At 50.9% G+C, this 17937-nt stretch overlaps 1 protein-coding gene across 1 annotated transcript; it reads right to left on the bottom strand.

The window, feature by feature from the left end:
* Window positions 1-2372: 2372 nt before the first annotated feature.
* Window positions 2373-17103, bottom strand: cdc42ep4a (CDC42 effector protein (Rho GTPase binding) 4a). The gene is made up of 2 exons (XM_076033072.1): window positions 16782-17103; window positions 2373-5633 (listed from the first exon to the last, which is right to left on the bottom strand). The coding sequence occupies exon 2, from the start codon at window positions 5459-5461 to the stop codon at window positions 4388-4390; it is 1074 nt and encodes a 357-aa protein (XP_075889187.1). The 5' UTR covers window positions 5462-5633; window positions 16782-17103; the 3' UTR covers window positions 2373-4387.
* Window positions 17104-17937: the final 834 nt, after the last annotated feature.

The following is a 17937-nucleotide window of genomic DNA, read 5'->3' as shown; positions in this document are numbered from 1 at the left end:
GGCCACGCCCACCAGCGCTACACCCCCCCCCTCCACCCTCCCCCACCCCTCCGTCCAGATGCTGCACATACATTTGGCCTGATATGTGTCTCCCGCCATGGGAAAAGATGTCTGGACGCCGTCCAGTTTGTCTCGCTTCGGCAAAGCACAAAACGGCACATTTGGGGCTTTCTGGACCATCGGGCTCCCAAACATCTCCACACACACAACACACACACACCACCCCCTCCAGCCCCACCCCTTCTACCCAGAGTTACACAGCAGAACCGGCTGTTTGTTTACGACCCATAAAAAAAGGGGGCGGCGGGTGGGTTGGTGTGGGGGGGTTTGCCCCCCCCAAAAAAGAGAAAAGAAGTACCCCTGCAAACATGAAAGAAAAAATGCTGTATGTGCATGGGGCGTGGTCAGAAGGGGAGTGGTCTCTGGAGTGGAGGCGGCTCCGTCGTGACTGTGGGTGGAGACAAGCAGTCTGTGCACGAAGCGTTTCGCATTCTGCTTCTTTTCTCCCCCACCCCCAACTTTTTTTCAAACTTCCCTCCTTCTCCCTGCACACACACACACACACACACACACACACACACACACACACACACACACACACACACTTCCCCCTCCCCTCCAACCGGCAGGTTGTTTAATAGCTTCCAGATTGCGGCTGGAGGAGCTGCACAGCCTGCTGATGGAATTTGGTCGAAAAAGGCGCCGTGTCGGTTGCAGGAGCCCAGGATCCTGACATAATAAAAATCAAGAAGAAGAATAAGAAAAAACAAAAACAAAAACAACAAAAACCTGAGGGCGGTGAGCGCCTCCCATTGGCGGATCGTGTAACGGAATAAGATTTTTCAAAGTCGAGTTGGGCAGCAAAGGGGAAATGACATGCGACAGCCTTTCAGAGGCGTGTGAGAAAGTATGTTGGAGACAGAGCAACAGCTGCAGGGCAGACTCGGATTACAATGAGTGAGTGTGTGTGTGTGTGTGTGTGTGTGTGTGTGTGTGAAGCCTCCTGAACAAATCTGCCGTCCTCTAGTATCAGGTTTAGGGGTTGGGGGGGGGGGGGGGGCAGGACTATTTAAACAGTTGTGTTCGCAACCTGCCCCCTTAAATCACCCTGATGATTTCAAATGACATCACCATGAGGATTTTTTTTTTTTCACTCTCTCACGCTCTCAATAAAATAAAAAAAAAGCTACTTAGAAAAGTTGTGAATTATGGACAAAATAAAATGGCTCATCAATTAATCAATTACTCTTGGATTTATTGGGCCGCAAGTCAAGTCATCCAATCTAGGGGGAAGGAGACACGCCCATTCGCCAGGGTAGTTCCTCCAACCACCACTAGATGGCAGTGTGTAACAAGATTTTTTTTTTTTGGACCCCTGCTGGTGTGGCTGAGCCGCAGGAGAGGAAGCGCAGTGAGCGGCTCAGTTTGAAAAGAAAGGGATTTAAGGGGAAATAAGAAAGTGGGGGAAAACAAGGAAGGGCTGGCGAGGATTTGTTCCTTCCATCTACACGAGACAGAAACAAGATAAAAAAAGAAAAGAAAAGAAAGAGCCAAACAATTCCTTTAAAAAAAAAAAAGAAAGAGTAATGACTTCATACAGCGTCGAAATCAATACCCCCATGGTTTGTATTGACCATGACAATCAATATAAGTGGCCTGGCTTCTTTTTTTTTTTCTTTTTTTTGCAAGAATAATGACTTCGCTCCAGTCCTGCGGCGGCCGAGCAGCCCGAAGTGGAAGGAGATTTAACATCTCGGGACGTCAGAGGTGAGAAATTGGATTGAGGGAGTCGGAACAGGGGCTGTTCCTGTTGATTTTTTTTTTTTTTTTTTTTTTTTTTTTTTTGGTTTTGTTTGGTATTTTGCGTCGAACTCGGACGTGAACCGCCCAAACGCCCCTAGAGGGCAGCAGAGAGCCTGGAGGAGCCGAAGTGCGGTCGACACAATGACGAGCGGACTGGGCTGCAGAGTCACCACCTCCCTGCATCGCCCTCTCACACACACACACACACACACACACACACACACACACACACACACACACACACACACACACACACACACACACACACACACACACACACACACGAGTCATCAGTTCATTCACAGCGAACACTCCAGTTCAACTCGGCCTCGATTGCTTCCTCCCTTCCTTCCTCCCTTCCTCCCTGCGCTGGGAGATCTAACAGGCGGCAACAGGAAACGGAGGAGGTGCTTGAGGAATTCCTCCGCTAATGCTGCTGATTGAGAACCATCTCGTCAGCCCCCCCACCAAGCACCACTGCCACCACCCCGGGCAACAAAAAAGTGCCACTGAGAGAGTATTCTTTATTTATTATTATTTTTTTTACAAAAAAGAGAGGAAAAAAAAGGAAATGTTCAAGTTTCTTTTATTGAAAAATAGAGGTTATTCTGGAAAATACAAGGAGCAGTGAAGTAGACACCAGTAAGGCAGAACGGACAGTGTGACACATTTAAGGGCACAAGGACACCCGACACCCCCCCCAATTCACAGAGAATTATTAGAAATCACCTGAATATATTATGTAGTGTTTGAATTATTGAAAAGACTTATAAATCTAGTTAATGCAGTTCTATTCTCTCATCTCCTTCCAAGCCTTCCCTCTGTATCATTTTTCTAACCTATAGGAGCCGAGAGTGAAGTCGGCCCCCTGATCAGATCTGACAAACCCTCCCTGAAGTGAACATCACCAACGGCAGCAATGGGTTTTTTTTTTTAACCCTCTCCTTCTTCTTCTCCTTCTTCTCCTCTTTCTTTTTTTTGGCTCTGAAATTATGATTTGGCACGCATGTCAGCTTCAGTTAAGGCAGGGGAATCAATCGGCGCAACTGTGCCTCGGTGCATCGCGGGGCCGCGGCTCTTAATGATGCAAGAGATACAGTGGAGCTGCAACCGCCACGCAACTTGCATTAAAAACAGCTCCCCGCTTCCTTTCTTTAAAGCGAGGCAGAGGCGGCGGTGGCGGCGACGGCAGCGCTGGTGGTGGTGGCGACGGCAGCGCTGGTGGTGGTGGCGACGCCGCCCCGTCGCTGCGGCAGCCTGGCCCACTTTCACCCACAGAGGGAGAAAAAAAAAAAGACACGGCAAATATTTCTCTTAAGATGCCAAGAACAAAAATACAAGAATAAACAGCAATTAGCCGTAGTGTCTGCTCTAATTATGCCTGTCGGTGCGCTGATTTTATTTTCCTCTTCTTTTTTTTTTCCCTTTCCAACGCTACAACATCTCAGTTGGCCTGCAGCGCTGCTCCGTGAGCGCTGGTGCTAATTGTCTTCACGTTACGTACATTAAGGCGGGACTAACGAGAGTCAATACGGTTCAGGCTGCAGCCGCTCACGTCTGCAGAGGAAAACAATGAAGGAAGGAAGGAAGGAAGGAAGAGAGGGAGGGAGGGAGGAAGTGTTTGTTTTTTTTTAAAACGCCTTGCGGCTTCAACGCAGGCGCAGGGACCTAACGGACGCTGTGTGGTGTGCAGCCACTTCCTGCAGCAGCGCAGGGATCCGCTTGAAACAACGAAATAAGACCAGACCAAAAAAAACCACCTGCTGCTGCTGCTGCTGCTGCTGCTGCTGCTGCTGCTCTCGAAAGCTCACGCCGAGAAAATTTAGAAACACAAGAGAGTTTTTGGTTGGAGTTTGGGGGGCGGGGGGTGCATCAGAAGGACCCTGAGTTGCGTAAGGGTGAAAAAATCTACAGCACGGCGGCTGAATGAGGGGAGGTTCAGTCTGAAGCCAAACACAAACTGTGAGAAGAAGCCACAGCAGTGACCCCGGGTTGGGGGAGGGGGTGAGGGAGGGGGGGTGTCGGGGGGCTTATGTCTGCAGTTCAGTCCAACTAGAAAAAAAAAAAAAGAAAAGAAAAGAGGCCAATCAGACGAGAAGAAAAGAGCTCATGTGACACATCAGGCGAGAGAAAGCGTGAAGCAGGATTTTAGTGATGGAAAGTGTTTTTTTTTTTTCTTTTTCGTCCCCCCCCTGCCCCATCACCCCCCCCCCCCATCACCACCACCAACTTCTGGAATGTCCCATGTCTCTTTTTTCGCCCCCTCAAAAACAATAAAAAAAGCGGCCGCCTGTCCGTGTCGGCGTCGCTTCAAACCGGACGAGACTGGATTTGACGGCTGGAGTGGCAGCGAGGCAGCGGGAGGACAAGGCTCCGCCGACAACACGGAGGTTCGGGCCGCCGTCGCCGCCGCCTTCCATTGTCAGAGTCAAAGTCGCTCACACTTCAAGTGCACATCCGTCCGGGGACTCACTCCTCTCACTCCTTTCTTCCCACCCGCCAACCCTCCCTCATCCATCCCTCACTCCCTCCCTCCAACTTTAGCACTTATTTATTCACTTATTAATTCTCATCTCATCAAATCTCACACGCGGATCTCGTCGTCTTCGTCCTCCAGGAAGGAGGAGAAGTGGCTCTCCTCCTCCTCCTCCTCCTGCTGCTGCTGCTCCTCCTCCCTCTCCTCCTCCTCCTCCTCCGGCGGCGGTGCGCTGAAGGTGGCGCTGTCCGTGTCGCCGACGTATGTCTGGCCGCCCGCCAGCTTGTCATCCGGCGGCGGCGGTGCCGAGCCGCAGCTGGAGACGGAGCAGCTGTCGTCCAGGAGCTGCGGGCGCCGGGCGGGCCCGAGCTCCTCTTCCTCTTCCTCCTCTTCCTCCTCGCGGCCCGGCTGGGCGGGGGTGGCGGGGGGACGGGCCGAGCCGCCCCGCAACTGCAGCTCAGCCATTTTCGCAGCCCCTTCCTCTTCTTCTTCTTCCTCCTTCTCCTCTTCCTCCTCCTCGGCGTGGCCCTCGCTGCTCTTGCCCTCCTCGTAGCCCAGGTCGTCGTCCTCCTTCTCCATCACCCCCAGGATGTCGCCCAGCATGGACGGGCCCAGGTCCACGTGGAAGGACATGACCGACTCGGCGTGCTTCATTCCGCCGCCGTGGTGGTGGACGTGGTTGGAGCTCTCGGGCAGCTCTGTCAGCTCGCCGAAGCTCCTCTCCTGCAGCTCCAGGAAGCGGGCGCCGCCACCGCCGCCGTCCAGCTCGTCCAGCTCGTGCGTCTTACAGGGGCTGGAGGTCAGGCTGGCGGTTAGCGAGGCAGCGGCAGCGTCCCCGTCGCCCAGGAAGGGCAGCGACATGGCGTTCTTCACGTAGGGGGCGGAGCCGGAGGGCGTCAGCAGCTGCTGGTCCACCCGGGTCACCGACTGCGAGCGCTTGCTGCTCCGGAAGGTGCGCGACAGCAGGCTGGGCCGTGGCGAGCTGGGGTAGGAGGCGCTCTCGGGCGGCTCCCCCGAGCGCGTGGCCAGGAAGGAGGTGTCGCCGAAGGCGTCGCCGCTGCGGCCCACGTGCATGGTGTGGCGGAAGTCGCCCAGCGGGGCGCTGATCATCTCCCGGGTCAGGTCCATGCGGGAGCGGCGCTTGGCGTTAGCGCCGGACACCAGCTGCTTGAGGATGGGCATGGCGGCCGAGCGAGTGACTGACTGGGCTGGGGTTTGTTTTTTTTTTTTTGAACGCACAAAGACGGAGTTCAAAGTAGAAGGAGGCTATAAGGGAAAAAAGGAGCCTCCAGATCTGGGCTGTCTCGGAGTGGAAGGCTGGCGCTCCTCAAAGGCACTCAGTCAGCCTGGGAACCTGGAAAAAAAAGCAAGAAGAAGATGGTTTTAAATGGCAGGAACGTTTGAACTCGACTTGGATTTCTTTTTTTCAAATGCGGTCTTTTAATTAAATACGGCATTTTAAGTCAACAAATCTGCCCCGAGATGATGAACAGCAAAATAAAACTGACTTGAAACTACATATGAACCCCCGAACATGCCCTCTGTGGCCCCTCTTCGCCAATTAGCCGCGTTAAAAACAGACAAATCCAATAAGAGCGGCCCGTAGCCATCCGACTGCCTTCCAGCAGGCTGCGCTCACGTTCGGCTTTGTTAATCCCCCCTCAAATAACAACACTGTGGAACTTCAGACGTTGCGCTAATTGCCCGAGCTATCAATTATGCAGCACCATAACGAGCACCGGCACTTCAGCCGCATCTCAGCCGGGGAAGTCGGAGCGGCGCGGACGGACGGATGGACGGCTGGCGTCAACACTGCACTGTAATTAAACTGAAAACATTGTGTTGTTGATGCGTTTGTGGCGACTGGACCTTTTCAAAGGACCCAAAAACAGCCGAACAGAATCATCGGCGTAACACTCCAGTCGGACCACATGAGAAAACTTCCTCCTTTACTTCAGTTGCTCAGCGCCCCTTTCGAGAATGTGCATGCTCAAACACTCTGTTCTGTCAATCAGCCCTTTGTGATGTCACATACACCACTGGAGCCTGACCCGCTTCAGTGACAACACTTCCAGCCACGTGTGTTTGTCTCCTACTTTTTTGTTGGCCGTCTACCAAACATGTGGAAGGTCCAACACGGCATCGGTTTGAAAAGGAAGCCACAATTGGGTGTTTTTGTTTGGTGGCTGTAAACACGGGGCTAAATACGTTCTGCAGCGCTTCAGCTTCTTTGGGATCGTGAAGCATGCAAGACTGGAGTCCAAGATGAATAAATTAATTAATTCATTAATTAATAAACCACAATTGAGTGTTTTTGCTGGGCAGCTATAAACACAGGGTTAAATATACTATTCTCTGTAGCTCTTCAGCTTCTTTGGTATCGTGAAGCATGCTCAGCTGGAGTCCATATTGAATGCATAAATAAACAAACAAACAAATAAATAAATAAATGGTATTTTTATTCATTTGAAATTCATTTCAAATGAGTGCTGAGCAGATTTTTTTTTTTCCCACAGCTCTTTTTTTTTCTCCTTCTCCTTAGAAGTCAGAGCTGCTCCTGTAACGGCGGTTTGAAACGGTGAGTGGCAGCTGACAGCAAATATGCAGAACTGAAACGCAGCGTCTCGACAGAGGAAACCTCACTGCTGGCTGCCAGCTGGTCCCTGCTGCTGCTGCTGCCGCCGCCGCCGCCACCTCAGGTCCTCTCATTAGTGGCAGATCTCTCCGTATGAACACACGCACGCACGCACGCACACATGAAAAAAAAAAGGGGGGGAGTGGGGGTTTGGTTGAGGGCGAACAGTCGGGGTGGTCTGCGGAATGAAGTGTGGGCGCTTTTCTGCAACACGTGCACCTCCGTGACTCCAAGGCGGGAAAATCCTGCGGTGGGGTGTTTACACACACACACACACACACACACACACACACACACACACACACACACACACACACACACACACACACACACACACACACACACACACACACACGCACACACGGGACTCTGTGACACCAGGTGCCTCGCCGCCCTGTTTAAACTCTGCAGACTTCCGAGTGCAGTGACCTTGTTCTTTGCGCCGTCTTCAACCAGCTGAGTCTCTTCCGCTCCTTCCTGTCGTGCCCTCACCTGCTTCCGTTGCCGTGGAAACGGGCGCCGCCACGACGTCGAAGCAACAGCGCTTCTCCGTCTGGGGCCTGCGGGGAGGCTCGGCGGTCTCACACCAACACCAGCACCAGCACCAGCACCAGCACAGCCTCCCAAGGAACGCTGCTCTATCGGAGCCTCCTTCTTAGTTTACGCCGACTCCGGCTTACGTTAACAGAGGAGGAGAACAACAGAATGTGTGTAGCAGCGGAGCAGCTCTGGCTGAAGTTCTGACACGGCGTGAAAACTTTCCTTGAACTCCACATTTTTCTTTTGTATTTTTCTTTTTTTCGGTTCCTAAATAAACCAGAAGGCGAAAGTTCTTCTTTTGCAGAAACATGTATTATTGATTCGCCGCGCATTTTTTTGTTTTGTTTTCTGGGAAATAACGATGGAAAAATAACTGGCGCCCGGGCAGAAAAACAACGTTTTGTGTGAGTTTTGCTTTGTTTTTTTGTCCGAGCGCTCGCTTCTGGGTGGCGCAGAGAAAACAGGCGAGGGAGGAGGGAGGAGGGGGGAAAAAACAACTAGCGGAAGAAACAAAAGGGAGTGGGGGGTGGGGGGGGGGGATGGGGTGTAACGGTGGAGGGTCTCTGCCACCCTCAGGCCAGGATCAATGTGAAGGAGCTCCACGGCCGGCCGGTGCCAGGACACATCAGCTGCATCTAAATTGGCCCTAGAAGTTTTGTGCCTTCAGGAGGAGGAGGAGGAGGAGGAGGAGGAGCACAAAACCAGGCCTCCACATCTTCAGCCTTCCGCCCATCTTTGCACGGGTGGGCGTACACGTGATGCTGAGAGGAGGTGGGAGGGGGGTGACAGTGCAGGGGGCGGGTGATGGGGGCCTGAGAAGGACACAGTAAGCGTGGGAACGACGGGGTCACGGCGCTGGGATTGACTTTATAAACAGACTTTCACAACACTTGGGGTCTGGCTGCGGCCGTAGAGAGAGAGAGAGAGAGAGAGAGAGAGAGAGAGAGAGAGAGAGTGAGAGAGAGAGGAGAAATCCCGGTGGAGATGCAGAATTTGGGACGGACGCAGACTGGAATGGGGGGTCACATGTGCGGCGTTTCAGTTTGACGGAGGAGGAAGAAAAAAAGAGAAAAGAAAGCAGCCCGAACTCGACTGGAGCGAAGTGAAGTGGACACGCCGGCGACCTACAGGCCCGATGACTCGGCCCAGCGTGGAATTTCTCAGCTGACAGCAGCCTTGAACCCGAGCGCACTGGGAAGTCTTCCAAAGCTGCGTCTTCCTGACACACCGGATCATTCCAGTCATGGGAACGCCGCTCCGCTCCGCGACGCACCGGCAAACTACTCAGTACCTTCACTCAGCCATTCACAGCCTAAAACACTTGAAGGAGGTTCCTCAATCAGAGCCGTGACTTTGGAGGCGGGCTGATAAACACGACCTTCATCTTCTACTACTTCTTCCTCCTCAGCAGGAAAAGTTTCGATGCAATGCGGTAGAAAACAAAACACACAAAGCAAAACAAAAAAAAAAAAATGGCTGCACTAAATCAGGTGCAACCCGGGAGTAAACACACCCAGGAGTGTTTTCCAGTTCCTCAGTCATTTCTCAGCGCTGCGGTGGAGGAAAATGAGCTGGAGCGACCTGTTAAATCACTGCAGTTTTACAGCAAAAGAGAAAAAAAAACTAGAGGGGGAGGGGCCAAACATCAGAGGGGTGAATTTACACACTCGTATAAGCCATCGTTAAACATTAGACGGAAATGAAATGTTTGCCTCACCTCCCTCCAGTCTGTGTGTGTGTGTGTGTGTGTGTGTGTGTGTGTGTGTGTGTGTGTGTGTGTGTGTGCGTCTGTGTGTGTTCAGGGCTGCAGTAAATTCTCGCTTCCTGTCGATTCTCTGGCGCAAACGTCACCAGGCGCATTTCTCAGGCATGAGTGATGAGCCGTTCCCCTAATTGAGTATTGATGCGTCTTATTTGTGCCCAATTTGTCCAGCTTGCCTGCGTGTGTGTGTGTGGGGGGGGAGGGAGAATGGTGCAGTCAGTGGCGGCGGTGTCGGGGAAGGTTTTGTGTCCGCCTCATTAGAAGCCACTGACCTGGATGGGGGATCACATGACCCCGGGGTGGGAAGACACGAACCAAAAAAAAAAAATCTGTGCGCAGAAATAAAACTCAGGGTCGCGAGTCTTTTGAGAAAACCGATGGTTTGACCGTTTGGAGAAGAGTTAAAAACCATTCCCGCCACTCTTTTTTTTCCCCCCAGGGGTGCAGGGGCGGACCCACTTCATGCGTGCATGTTGCAGTAATTAAGCAGACAAATGGACCCCCGCCGACGATAACTATCTGCCGCGCTTTACCAGGGACTGAATATGTCATTTGGAAGAGGAAGGAGGAAAAAAAGCAGCAGCCCAAGGACAGACAGCGGAAATCACATTAGCTCTCAATCACGCAGCCAGAGAGCAGCAAGGGAGCAGCCAGAGAGCAGCCGGAGAGCAGGCGGGGAGCTGAATGCTGTCCTCCGAGATAATACAGAGAACACGGCGGCACCACATAAAAAACTAAACAAATGAAAAGGCAAAACATTAAAAGCAAATAGATTCCTCTCGGGGTCGTTAGTGTAACCTTTGTGGCTGTTTAGGCCTCGGCATGCAGTTTGCTGTTGTTGACCTGCGGGGAGTGAGAGGGGAAACTTCCCCACCCTCCTATTTTCCAGCAGCGCAGCTCCCGACACAGCGGAGGGGGAAAAAAGCCCAGGGCCCATTTTGATCAAAGTGTAAATCCTCTGTGGTCTGAAAATAAAAAAGCAGAGCAAATCCAGAATGTGTTGGTAAAATTGCAAAGCATCAGAAAGGGGCCAACCTTGGACTGCGAGTGAGTGTGTGTGTGTGTGTGTCTGTGTGTGTGTGTAGGCGCCTGAATAGAGATGAAATGACAGATTTTTTAAAGCTGATAAGTCGGCGATTTAATGGAAGCTTTGTGTCTTTATTTTCTTTTAATAAAAACGATAGATGATAATCCTCACATTTAGCCCCTTTCATATCATCAGATAGACGCCAGAGCTGAAAGTATTGATTTTTGAATAAGGCCACACACCAAACACACGACTGGAAGACGGCCCTGGGAGGAAAAAAAAAAATATTTGTCTTTTAAAAACTAGTTGAGGCGACAACATGTTTGGCCACGCGCTCGATGCTGTGAGGCTCCGCCCAAATTTTGCAGTTTGACGTCAAAGACGCATCGAAACGGTTCTGCTCCTCTTCCTCCTCCTCCCAATTTCAGGTCCTGCAGACTCTAAAGACCTTTGAGCAGAAACAGATCATGTGAGTGACAGAGGCACGATGGGATGTGACACTACTGCGCATGGTCTATGGGCCAATTAATGCAGAAGTCAAAAACGTTTTCGGCATATGCACTGGGTGAGTAACTTCATTGAAATGAATGGGCCGCCATCTTGGACTCTGGCAGGCGTCCATGTATCCGAATGAGCTGAGTGGCCGTCAGGCCCTTTTTACCGTTTAGTCACTTGTGTGAACAAGTGTGTTCACAAGTGATGCGTCAGTGTGGTTACGGAGCAAATGGTCTGTTGCAAGAGCACCGTTAGGCATCGCTAGTGGAGGAAGTCGCTCTATTTTCGCTACCCACGTTGTCATTTCCTGCCAAAAGCTGTACATTCGTTTTCCTATATACTTTTGAAAGGCATCCAAAATTTTTTTTTAAAAAAAGGGCAAATTTTTGTACATCTATCTGTCACGAAAAGCCATTAAGAAGGTTCACTGCATGTCACCAGTGACTGTAGCAGAGTCTGAAGATGCCTCCATCAGACAAAAGGAAACAGTGAATGGAAAAAAACTGACTGACTATTTTTGTTGCTATCAAAATGTTGAAGGCGAAGCTGCTCCGTGTTAATAGGAATCAATCGCAATCCAGGAGCGGCGCTTCTTGGTGCAGGAACGAGGAGGTAAAAAAAGGCTGAAATCTCTGCGTCTCTCAAACCCTGACAGCCAAAGTGAAGGAAAAAACTCCCGCACGGGTGTTTTTTCTTTCTTTCTTTCTTTCTTTCTTTCTCTCTCTCTCTGTTTGGCTTTCTGCTGCTCCCTCTCATACCTGGCAAGCTGCTGCGAGGCGCTCTGTTGTGCTAATGTCGCACCTCAGCCAGCAGGACCCCTCTGCCTGCTGGAGATCAAAGCGCGACAGATTGTTTGAGCTTCGCCGCTAATAAAAAATGCCTGTAGGTCTTTTGAATTGGCACTCGTATCAGTGCGAGTGCTAAATCTGATGCTATCCTCAGATCAGCGTGAGGTACAAGGTGGGGGGGGTGGTATCTGAACGAGGAAAAAGAAGCGGCTCAGACTGGAAGAACAAAAACCCGCGGGAGCTCGACGCTTGGCGTTTTTAAAAATAACACTGACCGAAGTGGCAAATGAAACAGACAGTAAATTCTACAAAAATCAGTGCAACTCGATGCAACGGAGAGACTAGAGAGCTGGAGATGAGAGGGAGGTAGAGGAGGAGGAGGACTGATGGGGAGACAGCGAGCGGGATGAGTGCAGGGGACGGTCGCTTTCAGAAAAAAAAGAAGAGCCGTGACGGCCGATGAAAAGGATGTGGGTGAGAGGCCGGAGCCCCGCGGCGAGCCGGCTCCACGCTCACCGGCCTGACCTCCGATACCCGAGCGGCGATGACTCGTCTCTTTCACAAGTACAGCCAGTCAACGCTGCCCCCCGGACACTCGGCTCTTTACTCCCGCCCTCTTTGAAGGGAACCGAAGGCTTTTATGGTCGCCCCACAAACGGCGGAACCCGACGCCGCGCTCGGTGCATTCAGGGAAGAAGAAAGAAGCGGGGGGACTGGGGGGGGCAGTCTCCCGTGGGGCTGGACGGGCCGGATAAACATCATCTTTGTGCATTTGAAACGCCCTCTTTTAAATCGTCCGTCCACACTGCTGCCGGGTGCAAACACGTCTGGTGTAGTTAAAGGGAAAGTTTGCAGTGCTTCCCATACAGTAGCCAGACTATGGCGCCCACAGAGAGAGAACTGAATCATTAACAAGCTGAGCATTGTGCTTTTGTTTTCATCTTTTCAAAAAAATGTTTCATATAACAACATCTTGCATGACTCTTCTGTTGTGGCATCAACTTCAATATCGTTAAGGTTTCCTATGAACTGAAATGTCATATTTTGGTGCTCAAAGTTCACCAGGTTGACACACTTGAATTAAATATATACAAAATAGTCTCCAGAAACCATGTGGGAAACACTGACTACGTTTACAAGCACGGCTTTTGAGCAATGCTCAAAATTCGGTTTCCTCGTCTAATCAGTTGCATGCAGCTGAGAAAATCAGATTATTGACAAGAACGTGTCCTCCTCCCCAACACTAGGGGGTGATATGAGTCTTTTCAGCGTGTTAATTACCGGTTCACCTCCGTCGTCGCACAATAACAAAAAAACAGAAGCGCGGTACAACACCGGTGTAATGTCCGTACCGGTCAAAACGTCTGAAAAACCACCTCATGAGAGCATAAAAAGCCTTATTTGAGAGGTTTTTCCAAGTTTACGTGTTTCCATGACAAGTTTTTTATTGCAATGTTTAGGTTTCGCGCAGTTTTCGGGGTAATGGAAACACAGCTATAATCGGACTAAGGCAATAATTTGGTTTTCTCGAGTGTGAGTTAGCGTTAAAAAAAAAACTCCGCTCAGTTTAACAGGGTGAACTAGAGTGCCAGACGGGCTGGGAGGGGCCACGGCCAGGTTAACGCCCCTCAAAAAAAACAACCACTCGTTAATCTGAATGGTTTTCCCATAATGGGAAACACCCCTCCTCCCACCACTCCTCAATATCCTCATCCAGCTGAGGCCTGGTGGGAGGAGACGCACTCTGTATCAGCTCCATCTGAGGACAATTAACAGGCCGCAGCACCACCTCAGCAATTAGCCGGCAGGAAGCCGCACGTGGCGGCAGCCACTCACGTGTCCGAGTCGGCCGGAAGGGCAGAGGAGAGAGAGACCACGACGGCGACTGCCATCGCTCCGGAAACCCGCTTGGCCCTCCTGCCCTTCCTGCCCCCCTCCCCCCCCACCGAGCGGACTGGGCCGCCTGCCACCAGCGAGGGTGAGCAAACAAACAAGCCGCATCTCCATCAGCGCTTCCAGCTTTAATAAGCGGCGGCGAGGCCCCCGGACCCAGCGGAGCACCGGGACACGGAGTGCCTCGGGCTCGCTGGATTCTTAATTATAGCTGTAACCAAACACACACACACATACACACACACACACACACTCTCAAGTCACTTCTCCTGGCAGCATTCGCAGCCTGGGGCTCAGGTATCCGTGTCACAGCCACTGGTTCAAACCCAAGCAGGTATATTTTAAGAGCTGCAGGGTGGATGTGTGAAGTTACTTTTTCTTTTTCTTCTTTCAAAACTCTCGAGTGGAAAGAACCCAGGGAAAATTACGGGATTTCAAGAATGCGGCTTCAAAGTGCGAGAATGAGCATAATTACAGGGTCGCGACGGCAACGAAAGGCGAAGGAGCGAAGGCGGAAGGGCGGCCATCAGGTGGTGAAAGATTTCAATGTTTTCCACTGTGCAACTGCAAATTATTTCCTGATTACGGCCCGTGTGCCACGTAGGTTTCAAAAACAAATAACGGCCTTGTTACGAGTGTCACAGCCTGCTTGGTCATCAGCTCCGCTCAGACCAGGTACACAAGCACAACCAGCTGGTGGTGATAAAAAAACAATCCCTCCACCCGCCGACGGCATTTGAAATTCGTCTCATCCACACGTGGCGTCAAGTGCACCTCCAGCCAAAAGGTGGCGATGTTGCCTCTGATGGTCAGGACAAGTTGGCCAATCGGAAAGCCTGAAGAACGTCGGCGCTGATGTTGCGGAGCGACGTCGAGCCACTTCCTAATGCAGGTACGGAAAAGGTCAGAAACTGAAAGAAGAAAATGCTGCCGAGCAGCATGGCGGGAGTGGACGCACATTTATCTGAAAATGTGGAGCGACTGCAGCTACAAAAGAGGCAAAACCTGGAAACCAGCACTAGTTTGCTCACGCCTGACATTTATTGTGTATTGTTTTTTAGAGATAAGGTCAAATCGACAAACGTCACACACGCAAGATGGTGTAAAACAAATGGCGATAAGAAAAAGAAAATGCAATTTCCTGTCTACAAGGTACAAGAAAAGTGAAGTTTTCTGATTCTACCAGTTTCCCAGGACTTCCATTAAAATAAAAACCCAACAAGGCCCAACCACACAGAAACGGCTAAAAAAAAAAAAAAATCCACCCACCCGGGCACTGATGAGGAAACAAGGTCGTTTAGAAAATAGCAAACAAACAAGAAAACAGAACAAACATTTCCCGCGACTTGGTGGGCCGGGTCATTGTACGCCGGACAAAAGGCGCAGGAACAAACATTGACATTTGAGACGACCTCAGAATGTCGGGATTTGACAAAGCGGTCATAAAGGGAGGAGAAAAAAAACAAAAAACGAGTGGTGACAGAAAACGTCGCCGCGGCTAAAAACACCGAAAAAACTCATTTGGTTTCACGGAGAGGCGGCGGCGGCGGCTTTCTCTGGTGGAGCCGACGGGGATTTACGGCCCGGCGTTTGCATGCCTGCGGCCGGGAGCCGAGCGCAATGGCAACAAAACCAACATGTTACTTGTTCTAAAAAGATGCGACGCAGTTTCTCTGTAATAATACGAGTCGGCGGCCGACTCTCACCATCCTGGGAGGCGCTGCAGGGGGAAAAAATAACAGTTTATATTGGTATTTCCTGGAATGCAAAGGGGGCCGAGCAACCAAACCGACACACACACACACACACACACACATACACACACAGAGTCTCCAACAAGTGAACAAACTGCAGACATGTTCAAACAAGGATGCACAACTTCCCACTGACTGGCTACAAAGAAGAAAAACCATCCAGGTTTTATTATTTTTTTTAACAATGAAAAAAAAAAAAATGAAATAAAATAAAGTAAAAACTTTGGGTAGCAACACTTTGAAAATGCCAGGCTGCGGTGCCAACACTTGCTAATTTGCTCCCGAGCACGAGACGACTTTGGCACCTCGCCGGGAAAACAGCCGACATAACTTTCACCTCCGGGCGCTAAACACACGTCTCCTGCAGCCAATTAGATGCGTCGTAATTGGCGAGTGGTGGCAAAGTAGAGGGCAGAGCCGGCGCGCCGAGAGGAGCTGAGCAAACAGGCCGTGACGCAAGTCGCTGAGGTTTTCAACCCGGGGCCGAGTCGTGGAGGCCTCGGAGCGCGACGTGTTGACAGCCACACAGTTTGTGTGTGTTTGTGTGTGTTGGAGAAGAAGAGAGGGTCGAATGTCACGTTGCAAAAAAATATAGAATAAAAGAGCAAACAAACCAACGAGCAAGGAAGCCACCCAGGTTTTGCCTCGAAAGCGGAGACACCTGATGGCGTTATCTCCTCACAATGGTCTTATCAGGGTGCCAGTGATTGGCTCCCGTGGACACAAGGCTCAACACACAGACACAGGCAACCCCCCCCCCCCCCACCACCACCACCTTACTATCATCCCAGCAGTCAGTGAACTCAGCCCCAATAGCAAAGCAAACTTATCAGGAGTCCAAACAGGAAGAGGCCTGGCATCACATGCAACGCAGGCCACAAAGTTAATATTCGACAATGCAATCTGCCACCACCCACAAACACACACACATACACACACACACACACACACACACAAAAAAAAAAATGAAGCTAATGCAACAAAAACTCAAGACAGAGCGAAACCTGAGGGGGTGTTTCACGGCGGTGCCTGCAAACCACAGTCATCCGGGGCACATGATCGACCTACTTAATTTTATTTTGGTAATGGTTTAGAGCTGATACTGTTACTGAGCCACTCAGTGGGGAAGCAGAGCACAAAGACGTGGAGGGGAATCATCCATGAGAAGCTCCACGTTCAACTAATGCAGACCTACTGATGAGGGCTGAGGCCTGCACACCAATGGCTTAACAGAGAGACTCCTCCACACTAGCAAAGCAGGACTGGGGGAGGTTTAAAGTAGAACGAGGACATGGACATGGACATGGACAAGAACAAGAACTACGTCAGGGACTATAATGAATATTTCTGCTGCGCACTTGACAGCTCTCCTCCTCTCCCAGCGGCCCCCAACAATGGAGCAGTGATTCGGGGCGGGTCGCTGGCAGGAGAACAATGAGTGGCAGCAGGCAGCAGCAGCAGCAGCAGCAGCAGCCCACCACTGAGTCAGCTGCTCTGCTCTGCTCTGCTTCATATGAACATAAAAACACGTGCATGCGTTACCTGCGTCTACTCGCGTGCAAGTTTCACGCGCAAAGCCGCAGACAAACAGAGCGCCTCGCTACTCACCGAGCATCCCCATTCATGAAAGCCGAGGTTTCACTTTTCCTTTTTTTTTTTTTTTTAGGGCCCCCCTGCAGCCCTCCAGCCCTCCGAGCCCCCCGGCAGCAGGTTGACAATGAGGGCCGCGTTCATCAGGCGGAAGGAGCCGCTAGATCCCAGTTTCCGCGCCGAGCCGACCGGATTTCTTCCTCCCCCCCTTTTTTTGTGTCTTCTTCGTCTTCTTCTTCTCCTCCTGTTTTCAGCCCGTGAATGGCTGCTGGCGTGAGCGCATCCTCCGCAGCGGTGCCGCCGATCTGGAGCGCAACAACTCCGCACGGCGCCTCCTGCCTCGGTTGTAAGCTTTGGCCACGCCCACTTCACGCTGCTCCTTAAAGACACAGGCCGCACACATCCTGGCTTCTCGGCCGCCGTAGACGGCCTCGCGAAACAAGGAAGTGGGATTTGATGTGTAGACGTCAAACATTGCTGGTGCCACGTTGTGTTTTATGACAGCACGTCACACTTATGGCCTCAACAACAGAAAAGTCCATCATACGTCTGTTTGTTCTATATTTTACAGTGTGGCTGCTATGCACACCTGGGATCCCACAGTGATGTCACACAAGATGCTGGTAACTCACTGTTTCCTGATGACTGATGATTGACGATGATGATGATGATTGATGGTGATGATGATGATAATGATGATGATGATGATGATGATGATGATGGCTGCCTTGTTTCCTCGCCTTCCCATCATGTGCAACCACAAGGCCTGACTTTGTCCAGGAAGCTAAATCCAGCAGTTGCTCTTTTTCATTTTTATTTGATGTAAGAGGCTGTTGTTGTTCCATTGCAGAAACAAAGAGGAAAAACAGAGAGGGGGGGAACAGGAAGTGACTGCAAACATAGCTCACACGAAATGCTAAAGTTAATACAATTTCTACCAACTCTAAAATGCCTTTTGTGCTTACACAAATACACTTTCACAGATGGATACAGAAAATACTGCCAAATGGATTTTGGGAAAAACTAGCGTCCTTTCTCTGGTTTTTAATGCAGTAAGAGGAAGAACTATCACTGTGTTGCCAAAGGCAGTGGTAAAAAATTTTTATCTTAAAACGGCCATGTTGCTTAGAGTGGCAGACAAGTCGAGTTTTAGGTGTAAGATGAAATGAAATAA

Source organism: Nelusetta ayraudi, unplaced genomic scaffold, assembly GCF_046127955.1.
Source record: "Nelusetta ayraudi isolate G7.1 ecotype Tasmania unplaced genomic scaffold, CSIRO-AGI_Nayr_v1 ptg000040l, whole genome shotgun sequence".
NCBI lineage: Eukaryota > Metazoa > Chordata > Actinopteri > Tetraodontiformes > Monacanthidae > Nelusetta > Nelusetta ayraudi.
The sequence above is the reverse complement of the archived record's forward strand: the minus strand, read 5'-3'. Positions and strand labels throughout refer to the sequence as shown.

What these genes read in the sequence shown, in the direction of transcription:
- cdc42ep4a (XM_076033072.1), bottom strand. Translation starts at nt 5,461, where the DNA reads ATGCCCATCCTCAAGCAGCTGGTGTCCGGCGCTAACGCCAAGCGCCGC.